At 43.4% G+C, this 20,134-nt stretch overlaps 1 protein-coding gene across 2 annotated transcripts in view; it reads right to left on the reverse strand.

Moving 5' to 3' along the window:
• Positions 1-20,134, reverse strand: part of LOC130291698 (transmembrane 9 superfamily member 2-like) — a 77,333-nt gene that overhangs the window by 18,598 nt on the left and 38,601 nt on the right. For both annotated transcript variants that reach the window (XM_056540817.1, XM_056540818.1), the window contains exons 6-12: positions 14,587-14,714; positions 13,388-13,499; positions 11,349-11,428; positions 11,136-11,244; positions 3,574-3,706; positions 3,329-3,448; positions 2,744-2,801 (exon numbers count right to left, since the gene is read on the reverse strand). In XM_056540817.1, coding sequence (XP_056396792.1) covers positions 2,744-2,801; positions 3,329-3,448; positions 3,574-3,706; positions 11,136-11,244; positions 11,349-11,428; positions 13,388-13,499; positions 14,587-14,714 — 740 coding nt within the window. The remainder of the gene's footprint in view (positions 1-2,743; positions 2,802-3,328; positions 3,449-3,573; positions 3,707-11,135; positions 11,245-11,348; positions 11,429-13,387; positions 13,500-14,586; positions 14,715-20,134) is intronic.

Raw genomic sequence — 20,134 nt, forward strand, 5'->3', positions numbered from 1 at the left:
ACATTCATTGTCTATGGAGCTAGCAGAGAGCCCAGTGCTGTACTCCGCTATATCCAGAAGCACTGTAGAGAATTAATGGACTGGTGGCAGGCATACACAACTCGCTGCTCCATCCAAAACAAAGACACCTGGCCCATTATTGAGATTGCGGGGTGGATATGGGGACAAACGTAACTCAGAATACCTTGTCATTTGAACAGTAGCTGACATGTCACAGTCATGACTTAAGTTTTGATCGGGATTGTTTATACTATTGTTATTATTTAGTTTTTTTGCACCACCAATTATACTTTGTAATGACAATCCTTTAATAAGAAAATTACTACAACAAATATTTTGTGGGGTGAAATTAAAAATAAAAATGACACCTTATACCTTATCTTAATTCTATAGGTCCATACGGTCACAAAGATACCTAATTTATGTAGGTTTTGTTTTATTTTACTACTAAAATTATAACTACAGGCACCAAAATTAGTATGCATAAAACTGTCATCTTCTGACCCCTTCTGCATAAGGGGCTATATGAGGGCTAATTTTTTTTGCGCTGTGGTCTGTAGTTTTTATCGCTACAGTTTTTTTGTTTTGATGGGACTTTTTGATCGCTTTTATTAGTTTTTTTTATGGTATATGACGTGACCAAAATGGTTTTTTTTAACGTGTACTCCATCGACCGTGCGGTTTAACTAACCCTATAATTTAACAGTTCGGACATTTACGCCCGCGGTGGTACCAGATATGATGATTTTTTTTTTATATTACATTATTTTATTTAAAAGATAGGAAAAGGGCGGTGTTTTAACCCCTTAAGGACCAAGCCCATTTGGCCTTAAAAGGGGTTATCCACCATGAGGTGATTTTAGTATGTACCTTGCAGACAGTAATGGACATGCTTAGGAAGGATCTGCGCTTTTCTTGGGGCTAAATGTCATGAGATTACCATAACACTGTGGCTAGCTTTTTGTGAACTTGTATTTCTTGTTTGACATTTCTTTTTTTTTTTTTACTACAAATCCCACAATGTCATTTCCTTCCTCTCACACATCAGCCACTCCTCCCATTGAAACAAAAGACCTGTGGTTTTCAATCAGGGTGCCTACAGCTGTTGCATTAGTTGCAGATTGATCCCTCCACCCATTGAAGCAGACAGGCTCCCTGTCATCAGCTGACTAGTGAGTCAGGTCTCGACCACATTGCAACCTGGGAAAAATCTGAGAGAACAGTCATTTTGTATGCTGGTAAAAATAAATAGTGGGGTGAAAATCACAGAAGAATTGTGAGAAAACCGTCACACACGGTATGAGGGCTAATTTTTGGCGCCATGATCTGTACTTTTTATTGATACCACATTTGCATACGTAAAACTTTTAATACATTTATCAAAGTTTTTTAATAAATGTTACAAAAAACAGCATTTTTTTTTTTTTTTTTTTTTTTTACGTTCACACCCTTCACCGTACGGGATAATGAACATATTTTTATAGTTCGGATATTTACACACACGGCGATACCAAATGTTTTTTTTATTCATTTATTTTTTTACTACACACTTTTTGGGGGTAAAATGGGAAAAAGGACAATTTACATTTTTATTGGGGGAGGGGATTTTTCATTTTTTTTACACTTTAATAGTCCCCATAGGGCATTGGAAAATTCATTGTGTGACAAAATTGAAGAAAAAATGCAATTTTGGAACTTTTGGGGGCTTCCGTTTCTACGCAGTGCATCTTTCGGTAAAAATGACACCTTATCTTTATTCTGTAGGTCCATACGGTTAAAATGATACCCTACTTATATAGGTTTGATTTTGTCGTACTTCTGAAAAAAAATCCTAACTACATGCAGGAAAATTTATAAGTTAAAAATTCTCATCTTCTAACCCCTATAACTTTATTTTTCCGCATATGGGGCGGTATGAGGGCTCATTTTTTGCGCCGTAAATCTGAAGTTTTTATCAGTACCGTTTTTGCATTGATCAGACTTTTGTACCAAAAATACGCTATTTTGGACTTTGGCATTTTTTTGCGCGTACGCCATTGACTGTGCAGTTTAATTATCTATTTTTATAATTCGGACATTTCCACATGCGGTGATACCACATATGTTTATTTTTATTTCTATTTATACTTTTTTTTTATGGGAAAAAGGGGGGCGATTCAAACTTTTATTAGGGAAGGGGTTAAATTAATTATTAACTTTTTTTTTGCAGCTCCCATACGGGGCTATAACACTGCACACACTGATCTTTTACACGGTTCACTGCAAAGCCATAGCTTTGCTTTGATCAGTGTTCTAGGTGGTCGATTGCTCAAGCCTGCATCTCAGGCTTGGAGCAATCAATCACCGATCGGACACTACGGAGCAAGGTAAGGGGACTTAGGCTCGAGTGCCAGCTGATCGGGACATCGCGATCTGCCGGGAAGCTTTCGCTTTCATTTTAGATGAGGCGATTAACTTTGATCGCCACGTCTAAAGGGTTAATAGCGCACGGCACAACGATCGGTGCCGCACGCTATTGGCCCAGGGTCCCGGCTATCATTAGCCTCCGGGACAGAGCCGGTATGATGCAGGGTCACCGCGTGACCCCGTTTTATTTACCGGGACCGGGCCTAGGGCGTACAGGTACGCCCTACGCCCTTAAGAGGTTAAGTATCAGGGTTTGAAGGCGTACCTGTATGCACTTGGTCCTGGACAGGTTAAATTATGAAAACCAGGAGGGGGTGGTGACTTAGAAACAACTTACCCAGGACACAAGAGTGCAGTCAGTAGCACGTTGGATTTCCATCTTTCTCCACCAAATGCTGAAAAATTTACAATAAGTAGTTTAATACCAATAACTTATTACACATACGTATTGTATAGCCTAAAAGAAAATTTTTTATCTCAGGTAAATTAGCTTTTCTATTAAATTAAAAATACAAAAACAAACACACACACACAACACATATACAAATAAGCAGATAAGTTCAGTCTGAGAATTTCGTATTTGTGGAGAAGTGACAATGTAGCCTTTGACTGTTCCAACCATTGCCTGCTTAAGTGTCAAATAGGAGACGTTTGTATAGAGGATGTTCCCATCCAAACTGGCCAATATGAAAACCCTGAACACTATTAACTTCAAATTCTTTAATAGATTACATAGCAACCGGTTTTCTTAACCCGTTTACTAGAGTTACACCATTAACTCATGTTTACAAGCATATGGTAACAACTGTAAAGTAACAGCCAGACTAAAGCATGGTGAAATTTAAGAACTTAGCACGGATCTTTACTGCATACAAAGGACTGTGAAATGTGCTAGTTTGTAGCTATACAGGAGGTTACTTACTCTTATACATCCGGGCAGACACATAACCTGCAGGGGTTCCCAACAAGACCCACAACACAACAGAACAGGTCATCAATGCTCCTCTGTTGGCAGGCGAAAGAAATCCAAGACATGCAAGGACTATAGAGAAAATGCATAAAGATTGTTATCACCAATTCATAACTGAAATTATCATAAATATTTAAATTTATCTGTACCAGTGTTTGTTACGAGTACATAATCTTAACCAGAAATATGATACTTACATAATGTAATAAACGTCATAATGAAAATTTGTGTTCCTTGGCCCAGAAAGACAGACAGCAACATTCCCTTCTTTGGTGGTCTAAATATATCTCCATGAACCAACTTCCAGCCAAATTCCTCCTGGGCATCTTCCTGTATAAACAAGATTATTGTAATCAATAAGGTGCTAAATTCTGAATCTTTATTTTATCATACTTAAATGAAAAAGATATATAGATAGAGCGAGAAAGAAAGATTTTTTATACTCACTGTAAAACCTGTTTCTTGTAGCCTTCATTGGGGGACACCTATACTGATGGGTATATGCTCTTGCCACTAGGAGGCGCTGACACTAGGAAAAAAAAAGTCTGCTCCTCCCTGGCAGGATATACCCGCCCACTGGAAGTGAGGTAATCAATTTTGTCACAAAGCAGTAGGAGAAGCCAAGAAATATGTCCGAAGGACCCTTGAAAAGAATCCTGGATAAAAATCCAATAACCGGAAAAGATTATCCGGACAAAAAGGAAGAAATGGGTGGGTGCAGTGTAACCCAATGAAAACTACGAGAAAGATTTTACGGTGAGTACAAAAAAATTTACTGATGTGACGAACCAAAGCAGTCCCCTAGGGAGGGGAAAAACAACCAACAGCAAAAAGGGGAGTCCGTCCAGAGACCGAACCCACTTGGCCTGTGGACGAGATCCCGGGCAGAGACAACCGAGGCCCACAAACTGAGCTACCAGGAGAACCCTAGTCGATGGAGAAGGACTGGGACACCAAGGAAGAGACTGTCCAATGTAGACACTAGAAATCTATGGTCCATAAAAGAGAGAAACAAGAAAAGGTCGACTAGGAAGCCAGATGGGCCAGAACCATCCCAGGAGGAGGTAGGAAACCACTCCAAGTAACACAGAACCAGACAGGCGGTTAGCCCGGCTGGAAAAAAAAATGGAAAAGGGCACAAACCAGAGAACCTCTGGCGGAAAAAACACCAGGGAGAGCAGCGTACGCCTGAGCAGAAGGTGGGTACGGAAGGTGGAGACAAGAAAAACACTGGAAAAGAGAAAGAAGGATGGAGACTGGTTGCGGAGAGGCCTGGTGAAGAAAATGGACGACCAGAAAAAAAAAAAAAAAAAAAAAAAAAGGACACGCCACAACATACTAGGATAGTGTCCAAGAAAAGGAGATTAACCAGACATGAACCCCAGCAGTCTGAACGGACAAAAGCAACATCCCGTCAGCACAGGAACGGAGGGGGGGGAAACAAAAGGGAAGGTTACTCCAGAAAATTGTAGTGTCAGTATAGCGCAACTGACACAGACAAGGAAGGAGGAACAAAACCCTCCAGGGAGATTGCACCGAGGGAGGAGGAGAGCAATGGCAGGACCCAAACAACAGACTGTGCTAAACGGGCTGTCGCCAAGCCATACATGAGTGCATAAACTCCTACAACAGAGGAGTGCGCCAAGTTTGTATGAGCAGCAGTAGATAACCAAGAAACAGGAAGAGAGCCAGGCTCAGCTTATCTGATTGCTCTCAGCAAAAATCGAGGGCCGAGCCAGGTACCCCACCTATATAGAGGAGGTAAGGGGTCAAAGTACTGTATGTACTCCTGAGGAACCCTGCAACAACATATCAAGGAATGGAGGAGCTAATTTGAGTCCTGACTAGAATGGAAAGAAGCAGCACACACACCCCAATGTTGTGTAACTCTGGGCCAGAAGGGCGTCAATGGAGCCATTCTGGTCATTTCCTAAGGCAACAGAGCCGGTGTCTGAACCACCCTGCACACGCATGGGGGGGGGCTGAACCGACTGTCGCCCCATCATGCCCCATGCCAGAGCAGAGGAGTTCGACTGCCTAAACCTGTAGAAACAAGATCACAGGAAGACCCGAGGCACACCCCACAGAAAAAAAGGGAAGGTGGACTCTACACGTGCAAAGTGGCCTAGCATATATAGGTGGTTACCGCACAATAGTAGAGTGGTACCAAGACTGCAGACGTGAAAGAAACCACAGACATTCAAAATCCTGGCAGCATGGTGTCACAACCATGCCCCTAGCAGACCAACGTTGTACCCTTAGAAAGGGGAACAGAGTTCTGTTCTTTCTGTGAAAGTCCATGGAACCTGCAGAAAACCTCACACCCTAGCTCCAAATGGTGCCACACATCAGGACTGCTTTCGCAGACGCGAGGGATGAAGGATGTACGTGGAGCAGGAAACATGCAAACACAGTCTGAACAGCAAGTATAAAAGATCCAATGAAACCCCCTAGACTATTTGGAACTTCACCTGGAAAACGAGTCACCGGACTGTAACCGCGGGAGCGGCAACAATGGGGAAGGTGACATGGCGGAGTAGAAATCCATCTGGCATAAAGACCACGGCTACACCGGGTGCTGTAGACAGAATCACACACAGAAAATGGGTTACCGGCCTTAAGCCTGGAGAGCAGCAGGCATGTAGGGAGGAACCTAGTAAAGGAGGGAATCCCGTGAACCAGTATGTGGTGTATTGCATAGGGCCCATGGAGCAACATGGGGAGATTCACTCGTAACTACACCTTGGCAGTGGATAACCTGAACTACTGTCCACAGTGTGGGGAGTGTATATGGTAGTGGACTCAACGTAGTAGTAGTAGACCATGCATACAACCGTCGTGCTGACTGGTATAGGATTCCTGAATGCTCAGGGATACTCCATCGAACCCCCCTACAGATAGTGGGGTATTGGAGTACAACCGAACTAACGAGCGACCTGGCAGTGTAAGAGACCCGGCAGGCAAAAGTCTGGCTGACTCATTAGTCCTGAGTACCTTCAGGGACCCTCATCCGGAGTCCTTATACCAGCAGAGGTGTATGGGAGACCTGACCCAGTACTTGTGGCCGGGGCGCCGGCCGCACGATCTGCGGCCATTACAGGAAGTGGGCTGGGGAACTGGCTAAATGATGCAGCCGGTTCCTCCCCCACCGGGGAAGTGCCCAGCCGCATGGGGAGCAGTAAACATGCTGGTGTGCCTGCACTGAGGGCAGTCGGCCACGTAAGACCGGAGACCCGCTGCCTGCAGCTGTAGGTCTCAAGTCAGCCAATAAAGAATGCGGCCAGGACACTGTGCCTGGCCGCAAAGATGGAGTAAGCCGGGACCGGAGACCCGCTGCCTGCAGCTGTAAGTCTCCGGTCAGTTTATATGAACACTGCCAGAACATTGCGCCTCACCGCAGCAGATAGGAATAAGAGGGCTGGTGTGCACGCACTAAAAACATGGACAGCTGCTGCCTGCAGCTGTAGGTCTCCGGTCAGCCTAAGAAATAAAGCGGCCAGCACACTGCACCTGGCCGCACAAGGTGGTAAGAGCGCAGCCGTGTGGGACCGGAGACCCACTGCCTCAGAGACCAACTGGGGCAGCAGAATAGAGTCTCCGGCCGATAGTGAAGATAACGTGGCCAGGGCACTGTGCCTGGCCGCAATGCATGTGGGCTAGAAATGGGGAGCCTGAAGAGGGGGGAGTGAAGGTTCACCGGATTGTCCCCTCCAGAATGGCACCAGAGGCCATGAGGGGTCCGGCCCAGCACAGCCACGTGTAATGGCAGTTGAGGAGCTGGGCACATGAGAGGAAGGGGACCCCTGGATGAGCAAGAGGGAGGGAGGAGAAAAAAAAAAAATGAGGACATGGTCTGGGGAGAGCGTGAGAGCAAAATATTTTCCCAGCTAGTCAATATATCTACCAACCCTACTTACTACTGTATATCACTGCACTCCTGGTCCCTTAGAGATAGCAGTATCAGCATTCTATAAATGAAGGGACATACAAAAAGCACGTGTGTGTGTGTGTGTGTAGGAAGGAGCAGGGAATACGATAAGATAAGGATGGCTAATGTAATCATGTAGTTCATAGGACGCCAGCCCACAGGACAGAATACATCCTGCCACACATAAAGCTATGTAATTTTCTGGTGGTCACAATGAAACAGATGGATGCAGCTTATCTGGGATTTATCAAATGACCCTGCATAGGCCATACATTTTGCCAAATTATAAAGGGTATTCTTTCCTACAAGCAATGCTTCCCATGAAAAGAAATCACTGAAATATGGTTTTAAAAAGGACATGGCAGGATTTTTCTTTTGAAAAGGAGGCCCCAAAGAAGGCTATGGTACAAACTTGAATGAAGAATACATCTGCGATTGCTTAAGGTGTTATACCAGTGACATTGTCATGGATGACTCGAGGTAAGGCATTAAAATGGGAGTGACCCCTGCTGCATATTGCTGAGGGCCAGCACAAGGGATTCACACCAGACAGAATGTTGGTATTAAAACTCTTTCCTCAGCAGGAAACTCCAAAAATGTTCAGAGAGTTCTCAAAAAGTTTCTGTTTAATTACACGGAAGTACATTGTGTTACATCTGACAAAAAAAAGGAGGTTTAGTTATGACGTCAAAATCATGTTTCATGTTGATTGGTTAGTGGAGCTTTGTCTCTGTATATATTAGCATATTTAGCATTTATTTTTTTCTTGGCCAAAAGTTCATTTATGCGGCCCTCTCGCTCTCACACTGGAAAATTCCAGATCCTTGTCCTTTTATACAATCTGTATCTTCCTCAAATGTTTTGTCTTCTAAAGTCTCATCTTGGCATCACTCCAATGTTTCCATCCTAGTCAAGAGCAGATAGCAAGAACATGCCGGAACATGGTGTATAGTACACACACAGAGATAGATTATAATTATTTATATATATATATATATATATATATATATATATATATATATATATATATATAAAATCATATGTATAGAGAGAGAGAGACAGAGAGAGAGAGAGAGAGATATCTCTATCTCTATCTGCAGTCAGAATCATTTTAATCAACTTGTCAACATCTTATCAATATACCGTATATACTCGAGTATAAGCCGAGTTTTTCAGCACGATTTTTCGTGCTGAAAACACCCCCCTCGGCTTATACTCGAGTGAACTCCCCCACCCGCAGTGGTCTTCAACCTGCGGACCTCCAGAGGTTTCAAAACTACAACTCCCAGCAAGCCCGGGCAGCCATCGGCTGTCCGGGCTTGCTGGGAGTTGTAGTTTTGAAACCTCCGGAGGTCCGCAGGTTGAATACCACTGCGGCCTTCAACATCATCCAGCCCCCTCTCACCCCCTTTAGTTCTGAGTACTCACCTCCGCTCGGCGCTGGTCCGGTCCTGCAGGACTGTCCGGTGAGGAGGTGGTCCGGTGGGATAGTGGTTCCGGGCTGCTACCTTCACCGGGGAGGCCTCTTCTAAGCGCTTCGGGCCCGGCCTCAGAATAGTCACGTTGCCGTGACAACGACGCAGATGCGTCATTTGCGTCATTGTCAAGGCAACGCATCTATTCCGGGCCGGAAGCGCGGAGAAGAGGCGCCCCCGGTGAAGATAGCAGCCCGGAACCACTATCCCACCGGACCACCTCCTCTCCGGACCACCTCCTCACCGGACAGCCCTGCAGGACCGGACCAGCGCCGAGCGGAGGTGAGTACTCAGAACTAAAGGGGGTGAGAGGGGGGCTGGATGATGTTGAAGGCCGCAGTGGTCTTCAACCTGCGGACCTCCGGAGGTTTCAAAACTACAACTCCCAGCAAGCCCGGACAGCCGATGGCTGCCCGGGCTTGCTGGGAGTTGTAGTTTTGAAACCTCTGGAGGTCCGCAGGTTGAAGACCACTGAGGGCGAATGATGAGAAGAGGATGATGAAGGGGGGGTGTGGGGATGATGAAGGGGGGTGGGGATGATGAAGGGGGGGGGGGATGATTACAAGGGGATGATGAAGGGGGGATGTGTGGGATGATAAGGGGATGATGAAGGGGGGATGTGCGGGATGATAAGGGGATGATGAAGGGGGGATGTGTGGGATGATAAGGGGATGATGAAGGGGGGATGTGCGGGATGATAAGGGGATGATGAAGGGGGGATGTGTGGAATGATGACAAGGGGATGATGAAGGGGGATGTGTGGGATGATAAGGGGATGATGAAGGGGGGATGTGTGGGATGATGACAAGGGGATGATGATGAGGATGTTAATGACGGGTCTGGATGATGACAGGGGGGGATGAGGTATTTCCCACCCTAGGCTTATACTCGAGTCAATAACTTTTCCTGGGATTTTGGGTTGAAATTAGGGGTCTCGGCTTATACTCGGGTCGGCTTATACTCGAGTATATACGGTACTGAAATATATTTATATTAGTGGAATGCTGAAGACAAATCATAACCGTAGCAGGTGAATTGTTGTACTTCAGAAACAATGCCGTAACAGGTTAAATGGTTCTATTAAGCCTTGTCCACACTACTGTATCTCCACCTGGAGACATTCCAGTAGAGATCCTGTCTGGTGCACACACCGGCAAAGTCATCAGTGGTAGGACTGCGAGGACATTGCCATCTCCATAGATGGCCGGCTGGACATGTAAGTTTTTTGGGCAGACTCTTTCCTTCAGCGGAATTCCGATGCGGAGATTGCGCAGTATGCACAGATGAGCAGACTCCTGGTGAAAACAGAATCCGCCAGCTAAATTTTGCAGCAGCCACCACCTGGTACATCCCTAGCAAAAAAGGATATTAGGACTGTGAGCATCTACTACTATTTCCATCTAGCTGCCACATAACCCAGTATACAGGCATACAGGTGGAATACCCTTTATATAAGATAAAGACAACTTTATGGATTAAAATGATTCTGATGACTGATCAATATATTAATACTTATTTTTAATTATTTGTTACCTACCCTTAACCTATATATCAGCTTGCTATTTGCTTGTGACTAAAGATGAGGACCTTGGGATGAGGCCAGAAGAAGTGAGATAAGAAGAGGATGGAAATTGGAAGACAAAATATTTGAAGAAATACAGGCTGTGCAGAAGTACAGATATATCCAGAATTTTCTGGTAGAATAGGAGGATGGCAACAAGTGAACTACGGCCAAGAAATAAATGAATGTTTAATATGCTAATATATACAGAAGCAATATTCAAATAACCAAATCAAAATATAACATGATTCTGACGTGATAACCAACCTCCCTTTTTGTCAAATGTAAAAACTAATGTACTTCCGTGTAACAAACAGAACTCTCAGAACTCCTGGGGACAGCTCCTGAGCTTCCTGCTGAGAAAGAGTTTTATATTAACTTTTTGTCTGGTGTATTATTTCTTGTGTCGACACTCAGCAGTATACAGCGGCAGTCACGCACATTTTAAAGGCCTAAACCGCAGGCAGCCTTGACAATAGTATTCAGAATATTGAGTAGACTAGATGAGCCGAATGGGTCTTAATTGCCAATAGATTCTGTGTTTCTATGATACATCACCCTTACACTCCCATGGCTAAAACAGAAAGGTAGACACCACTTTTCCTATACAGCAATTCTAAAAATAAATACTAGATCAGCACTTTCAGCATATGCTGGGTGCATTAGGCACACGAACAGAGAAGTATACATTGGGAAATACTCCTGACGTCCACCTTAGACACATAGGAAGATGTGAACAAAGGCAAAAAACGTAACATGCAAAGCACAGGACATCTAGGGACACAAGATACTCACTGAAGAATCTATTTGGTTGTATCTGGCAATATCTTTATGAAGTGTTCGTAACATAATCATGGCCACCATACCAGAGAGGAAGAGGACAATGACCAGAGAGTTCATGATACTAATGACAGGAAGGAAAGAGAAACACAGAATATAAATTATTTTCATTGCACAATGATTAACAGATATGGGACATTTGTAAACCTAGGTTGTTCACTTTCTTACCTGAACCACTGAATATTTGTGTGCGGCATGGATTCCAAAATATAATCCCAACGTGATGCCCATTTAATTGTATTGTTTTCCTAAAAAAAAAAATTATATATAAAATATATACACACACACACACACACACACCACTGCTCAAAAAAAATAAAGGAAACACTTAAACAACACAATGCAACTCCAAGTCAATGACACTTCTGTGAAATCACACTGTCCACTCAGAAAGCAACACTGATTGACAATCAATTTCACATGCTGTTGTGCAAATAGAACAGACAGCAGGTGGAAATGATAGGCAATTAGCATGACACCCACAATAAAGGAGTTGTTCTGCAGGTGGTGACCACAGACCACTTCTCAGTTCCTATGCTTTCTGCCTGATGTTTTGGTCACTTTTGAATGCTGGCAGTGCTTTCACTCTAGTGCTAGCATGACACAGTCTGCAACCCACACAAGTGGCTCAGGTAGTGCAGCTCATCCAGGATAGCACATCAATGCGAGCTGTGGCAAGGAGGTTTGCTGTGTCTGTCAGCGTAGTGTCCAGAGCATGGAGGCACTACCAGGAGACAGGCCAGTACATCAGGAAATGTGGAGGAGGCCATAGGAGGGCAACAACCCATCAGCAGCACCGTTACCTTCACCTTTGTGCACGGAGGAGCACTGCCAGAGCCCTGCAAAATGACCTCCAGCAGGCCACAAATGTGCATGTGTCCACTCAAACGGTGAGAAACAGACTCCATGAGGGTGATATGAGGGCCCGACATCCACAGGTGGGGGTTGGGCTTACAGCCCAACCCTGTGCAGGATGTTTGGCATTTGCCAGAGAACACCAAGATTGGCAAATTCACCACTGGCACCCTGTGCTCTTCACAGATGAAAGCAGGTTCACACTGATCACATGTGACAAACGTGACAGTCTGGATATGCCGTGGAGAATGTTCTTCTGCCTGCAACATCCTCCAGCATGACCAGTTCAGCGGTGGGTCAGTAATGTGTAGGGTGGCATTTCTTTGGGGTGGCCGCACAGCTCTCCATGTGCTTGCCAGAAGTAGCCTGACTGCCATTAGGTACAGAGATGAGATCCTCAGACCACTTGTGAGACCATATGCTGGTGCGGTTGGCCCTGGGTTCCTTCTAATGCAAGACAATGCTAGAACTCATGTGGCTGGAGTGTGGAAGGCATTGATGCTATGGACTGGCCCGACCGTTCCCCAGACCTGAATCCGATTGAGCACATCTGTGACATCATGTCACCAACGTCACGTTGCACCACAGACTGTCCAGGACTTGCTTTTAGTCCAGGTCTGGGAGGATATCCCTCAGGAGACATCCGCTACCTCATTAGGAGCATGCCCATGCTTTGTAAGGAGGTCATACGGGCACATGGAGGCCACACACACTGCTGAGCCTTATTTTGTTTTAAGGACATTACATCATAGTTAGATCAGCCTGTAGTGTGGTTTTCCACTTTGAATTTGAGTGTGACTCCATATCCAGACCTCCATGTGTTGACAAAATTTGATTTCCATTGATAATTTTTGTTTGATTTTGTTGTCAACACATTCAGCTATGTAAAGACAAAAGTATGATTAGGTCATTCATTCAGATCTAGGATGTGTTATCTTATTGTTCCCTTTATTTTTTTGAGCAATGTATATATATCCATGGCACACAAGTAATTTGAAGTAAAATTTCCATGTGGAAATTCTGCCTGGAATCCTGGTAGAATCAAAGTCCCATTGAGGTTAATAAGAGGTCCTGACTGGGATAATTTTCTGCTTCAATCCTTAACTATTAGAGGAAGAAGTCACCTGTTTAGTAATCTCAGCCATGGGTAGCTATAAAAGAGCTTCCCTCGCTGGAAGACCTGGCACTTCCAGTACTTAAAGAAAGCCTTGTTATAGTGCCTTTTTATATAATCATTATCTACCTTGTTATAGTGCTGCATGGAAATAGAGAACTTTGTTACAAGTTGTTCCAGAGTTTTTGTTTTAGCCAATGTATACAAAGTCATACCTATAAGGCTCTGAATAACTTACCTGAAACAACACTGAGTATGTGTAAACAACCTCCAGCTTGCCTGTGAGTTCTTTGGGGATTTCCATGGGATGACCTTCACATTTTAATTCCTTGTCGCCAGTGTGTTTATAGCTATAAATGATAGAGAGTTTACAATGCTGTATTCCTATGTTTTGCATAATTCAGGCTCAAGAGGAGACAAGATTTGCAAAGAACACAAAATAAAAAGTTACACCAATTGCATAAAAATGTCAATTCAGGCATTTCATATTGCTAAGAAAACACAGGTAGATTTTGACAGTGTTTGTGGGAAGGAGGTGGAAGTGTATACTAAAAATGAAGTTGTGTTTGCAGCATGACAACACAAACATATCATGCGAGGAACTGTTCACACAGTGCAAGCCGTACATACACTCATCCAAAATAAGGATTAGATCTGTGATAAAGGTGCTGTTAAACACAGTGCAACCAGTGCTTATGATCCTGAATTTCAGTCAGGACCTGGACCTTGCTGCTTTAATAGGTTACAAGTCTCGATGCAGCCTGCAATTATAGGAGAATATCAAGCACTAGTGGCCACGGGTAAACGGTTACTGTCATTAAAAACAACTTTTGACATGCCAAAAGTTGTTGATCGCACCGATTTTCACTCCCGAGACCTTCTGCAATTCTGAGTTATTGCATTCCACTCTCTGGTCAGCCAAGAGAGAGATCCTTCCATTTCCCTGCATTGACTTCAGTTTGACAGTTCAGGGAATAAGTCTGATGGGCCTAAACTTAATTTTAATAATGGGAAAAAAAACTGTCAGGTGATGGACAGGAATACACAGTCAGGGAGGTGTGTGTTAGGCATGTACTGTACAACATTCACACTACGACCGTATAATCCCACTCATCCCCTAATACACTTCCATTATTAAAATTACAACTCTTTGTAGGGGAACACTTGGTTATCAACTTAATTTTAAGGCTACCCTGTAACAGCAGGGACTGACTTAAGTAGAGAACCACGTGATTTGTGTGTCCGTTTTTTTTACTCCATCTCAAGCCCTGAATTCTACAGAGCTCTATATATAAGCAATGTCCTTAACCTGGCTTAGAAAACTTAAAAAAAAAAAAAAAAAAACAACACAATGAGGGGAAATGACCAAATAGCATATAGAAGCCATAGTAACAATAGGAGAAGCTTGAGAAGAAAGCTTAGTTAAAAAACAAATACCTTTTTGGCTCAAGTCTTGCTGTAACCAATCGAGCCCCATCCCAATTTTCTTCTTTCCCACTGTGGTATGTGATTATAATATCAACATGATTGAAAAGGTAAAACGTATCTTTTTTGTTAAATTCATTCTGAAACAATAAACATAAGAGAAATGCAAATGTTTTCCTGCTTTGTATTGGTGGATCAGTTAAAGAGGTTGTCCAACTAAATGTGTTTAAAGAGTAAAGACTGTCTTACAAAAAGTGTTACTTACCCAACTCATCCTGCACATCTGGTGCCTTCTAAACATGGCTACCTAGTTCCTGTCTCAACACACAGGAAATGCATATTGAGCGCCAATCATTGTATTAGGAGGGTCACCATTGCAGGCAGTGACTGGCTGAGCTGCAATTCCTGCACATTGTTATGGCCTCTGCCTACTTCCCCTTATCTCTTGTCAACATACTGAATACACTGCAGAATGCAGACTACCCCTAAGGCCAGCGATTGGCATCAGTGTGTCTGGAACATCAGCAGAGAGAGCTGACACATCAAGGCAAGTTAACAGAGGGAGAATCTGACCACGTTACTGGACTCCACAAACAGAAGGCAGGAGAGTACTGCATATTTCGTTATTTTACAGAAAATGTGTCTTCAGAGGATTACTATTTAAAGGGAACCAGTTGAGCGCGATTGACAACCCAGGATGCTCTGCTCCCTCTGCACATCCCGCACAAGCTCCAGGGGACTACTTGAGGGTCATTACTAAATGGGGCACAGGACATTTTTAACCTCTTCAGGACGCAGGGTGTATGCATATGCCCTGCATCCTGAGTCCTTAAAGGGGTAGTCCAGTGGTGAAAAACGTATCCCCTATCCTAAGGATAGGGGATAAGTTTGAGATTGCAGGGGGTTCGACCGCTGGGGCCCCCTGCGATCTCTCTGTACGGGGGCCAGGCTCTCCGGCCAGATAGCGGGTGTCGACCCCCGCACGAAGCGGCGGCCGACACGCCCCCTCAATACATCTCAATGGCAGAGCCGGAGATTGCCGAAGGCAGCGCTTCGGCTCTGCCATAGAGTTGTATTGAGGGGGGCGTGTCGGCCACCGCTTTGTGCGGTGGTCGACACGCCCCCTTCCCGCGGGCTGTCGGGGCTCCGTACAGGAGATCGCAGGGGGCCCCAGCGGTCGGACCCCCCCCCCCGTGATCTCAAACTTATCCCCTATCCTTAGGATACGGGATAAGTTGTTCACCACTGGACTACTCCTTTAAGGACGTAGGGCGTACAGGTACGCCTGTGGGAATTTCGAAATCATTCAGCAGGCATGCCAGCATATCGCTCAGAGGGGTCCTGAGACCCCCCATATGTCGGCGATCGTCGCACATCGCCAATCAATGCAGACTGGCAATTACGGGTCTCCGGTGACCAGGAAAATAAGGGGGATCGGGGTGTCTTGGACACCCCCAGTCCCCTTGAAGGGATAGGAGTGAGGTGGCAGGGATGCCACCCCTCCTATCCCTGCTATTGTTCCGTCAGAAACGAACGACCAATAGCAGATCGGGGGCGGAGGGGTTAACCCGGGGTTTTTCCGTTTTTGCATTTTCGTTTTTTTCTCCTTACCTTTAAAAAATCATAACTCTCAATCTTTCACCTAAAAATCCATATGATGGCTAATTTTTAGCGCCACCAATTCTACTTTGTAATGACGTCAGTCATTTTACCCAAAAATCTACGGCAAAACGAAAAAAAAAAAAAAAATCAATGTGAGACAAAATTGAAAAAAAAACAACGCCATTTTGTAACTTTTGGGGGCTTCCGTTTCTGAACAGTACATTTTTCGGTAAAAATGACACCTTTTTATTCTGTAGGTCCATACAGTTAAAATGATACCCTACCTATGTAGGTTTGATTTTGTCGTACTTCTGGAAAAAATGAAAACTACATTTAAAACAAAAATGTATACGTTTAAAATGGTCATCTTCTGACCCCTATAACTTATTTTTCCGCGTATGGGCCGATATGATGGCTAATTTTTTGCACCGTGATCTGAAGTTTTTAGCGGTACCATTTTTGCATTGATAGGACTTATTGGTCGCTTTTTATTCATTTTTTTCATGATATAAAAAGTGACCAAAAATGCACGCCATTGAACCTGCGGTTTAATTAATGATATATTTTATAATTTGGACATTTCCGCACGCGGTGATACCACACATGTTTATTTTTATTTACACTTTTATTTTTTATGGGAAAGGGGGGGATTCAAACTTTTAATAGGGGAGGGGTTAAATGATCTTCATTCACTTTTTTTTCACTTTTTTTTTTGCAGTGTTTTAGCTCCCATAGGGACCTATAACACTGCACACACTGATCTTTCTCATTGATCACTGGTTTCCAGAGTACATTCACACGGGCGGGTTTACAGCGAGTTTCCTGCTTCAAGTTTGAGCTGCGGCAAATTTTATGCTGCAGCACAAACTCCTAATGGGAAACTCATTGTAAACCCGGTGCGAATGTACCCTAAAAACACTACACTAACACAAAATAAAAGGGTAAAACACTACATATATGCCCCCTTAAACTCAACCCCCCCCCCCCCCCCCCCGCATTAAAATTAAAAACGTATCGTACGGCAATGCTTCCAAAACGGAGCCTCCAGCTGTAGCAAAACAACAACTTCCAGCATTTCCGGACAGCTACCGACTGCCCAGGCATGCTGGGAGTTTAGCAACAGCTGGAGGCACCCCGTTTAGGAATCACTGGGGTAGAATTCCTATATGTTCACCCCTATGCAATCCCTAATATAGTCCTCAAATGCGCATGGCGCTCTCTCAAATCGTAGCCCTGTTGTATTTCAAGGAAACAATTTAAGGCCACATATGGGGTATTTCCATACTCTGGAGCAATTGTGTTACGAATTTTGGGGGGGCTTTTTCACCTTTTACCCCTTATGAAAAGGAAACGTTGGGGTCTACACCAGCCTGTTAGTGTAAAAAAACATTTTACACCATCATGCTTGTGTTGCCCCATACTTCTTATTTTCAAAAGAGGTAAATGGGAAAAAAAAAACAACACCCCCAAAACTTTTTGTAACTGTATGTCATTTGTTTCTGTATTTTTATATAGTCAGCACTGTGATACCTTTTATCAGATTAAATGTTTAATTAATCAGCTCTGGTCTTTGATCTCTAAATATATGAGCTCACCTTTCTGAAGGCAGCTCGGGTGAAACACGTTTATCTAAGGGTTAATTTGGTGACTTGCTGGGACTAGTAGTGGATACCCAGAGGTCTGGTGGCTTTAAACCTTGAACCATCACACTCTCTCTAGCGTCTTGGCTGGACCGATAGGGTGTGATCGTGACAACGTACAACAAGGCTCAGGAGTGAGAGTGCACTATGTACATTTGAGGCCAAAATTGGTAATTTGCACAGGGGTGGCAGATTCTTTTGACAAATGCAAAAAAATAAATACCCATGTGTGACCCCATTTTGGAAACTATACCCCTCACGTAATGTAATAACGGGAACAGTGAGCATTTACGCCCCACAGGTATCTGACAGATTGTTAAAGAACAGTGGTCCTTGAAAATGAAAAATTAAATTTTTCATTTGCGCAGCCCACTGTTCCAAAGATCTGTCAAACACCAGTGGGGAGTCCACTGTTCTGGTAGCATGGAGGCTGTGTAAATGCACATGGTCCCCGACTTCCATTCCAAACAAATTCTCTCTCCAAAAGCCCAATGGCGCTCCTTCTCTTCTGAGCATTGTAGTTCCCCCACAGAGCACTTTACATCCACATATGGGGAGAGATTTATCAAAACCTGTGCAGAAGAAAAGTTGCCAAGTTGCCCATAGCAACCAATCAGCTCGCTTCTTTCATTTTTAACAAGGCCTCTGCAAAATTAAAGAAGCGATCTGATTGGTTGCTAAGGGCAACTTTTCCTTTGCACAGGTTTTGATAAATCTCCCTCATGGGGTATTTCCATACTCAGAAGAAATGGGGTTAAAAATTTTGGGAGGCTTTTCTCCTATTACCCCTTGGGAAAATGATAAACCTGGGGTAACACCAGCATTTTGGTGAAAATTTTTTTTTTTCCATTTTCATGTCCAACTGTAGCGGAAATTTGTCAAACACCTATGGGGTGTTAAGACTCACTGTACTCCTTGTTACGTTCCTTGAGGGATGTGGTTTCCAAAATAGTGTGCCATATGAGGCTTTTTTTTTCTCTTCTGTTCTGGCACCATGGGGCTTCCTAAATGCGACATGCCCCCAAAAGCCATTTCAGCAAAATTTGCTTTCAAAAAGCCAAATGTGACTCCTTCTCTTCTGAGCATTGTAGTGCGCCAGCAGAGCACTTGAGGTCCACACATGGGGTATTTCCATACTCAGAAGAGATGGGGTTACAAATTTTAGGGGGCATTTTCTCCTATTACCTTTTGTAAAAAAATGGGGAAAAAAACTGCATTTTAGTGAAAAAATATTTAATTTCATTTACACATCCGACTTTACCGAAAAGTCAAACACCTGTGGGGTGTTAAGGCTCACTGTACCCCTTGTTACGTTCCTTGAGGGGTGTGGTTTCCAAAATAGTATGCTTGTAGTTTTTTTTTTGCTGTTATGGCACCATAGGGGCTTCCTAAATGCGACATGCCCCCAAAAACACTTTCAGCAAAATTGACTCTCCAAAATCCCATTGTACCTCCTTCGCTTCTGAGCCCTCTATGCTCCCACAAAGCACTTTATGTTCACATATGAGGTATTTCCTTACTCGAGAGAAATTGGGTTACACATACTCCTTTTACCCCTTGTAAAAATTTACAAACTGGGTCTACAAGAACATGTTAGTGTAAAAAACAAACTTTCTGAATATCATTTTGAATACTTTGAATACTTAAAACTGAACTGGTCCCTGAAAAATTCTGATTTTGAAAATTTTGTGGAAAATTGCTGCTGAACTTTGAAGCCCTCTAATGTCTTCCAAAAGTAAAAACATCTTAACTTTATGATGCAAACATAAAGTAGACATATTGTATATGTGAATCAATATATTATTTATTTGGTATGTTTATTCTTCTTGCAAGCAGAGCGCTTCAAAGTTAGAAAAATGCTAAATTTTCAAATTTTTCATGAAATTTGGGAATTTCTCATCAAGAATTTATATAAGTATCGACGAAAATTTACCACTATGTTAAAGTAGAATGTCACGAAAAAACACAGTCTCTGAATCAAATTCATAAGTAAATGCATCCCAGAGTTATTAATGCTTAAAGTGACAGTGGTCGGATGTGCAAAAAATGCTCTGGTCCTTAAGGGGTTAATTTTATTTATTTATTTTTTTTTTTTTTTAAGGCTTTTAACGATTATTTGTACCAATTATCGGCCAACCAATTGATTTTAAAAATAATCGTTAGCTACCCTACAGACTACACTACATCGATCCATACACTATAGTATACTTTGAAATCCGTTTTTCTGCATTTTGATGTATAGAACTGAAACATGATGTGAACGGATCCTTACGATTTACATTATAGACAGCCTCCTATAGAATTGCCGCCATCCATGA

Source organism: Hyla sarda, chromosome 9, assembly GCF_029499605.1.
Source record: "Hyla sarda isolate aHylSar1 chromosome 9, aHylSar1.hap1, whole genome shotgun sequence".
In the NCBI taxonomy this organism is placed as follows: Eukaryota; Metazoa; Chordata; class Amphibia; order Anura; family Hylidae; genus Hyla; species Hyla sarda.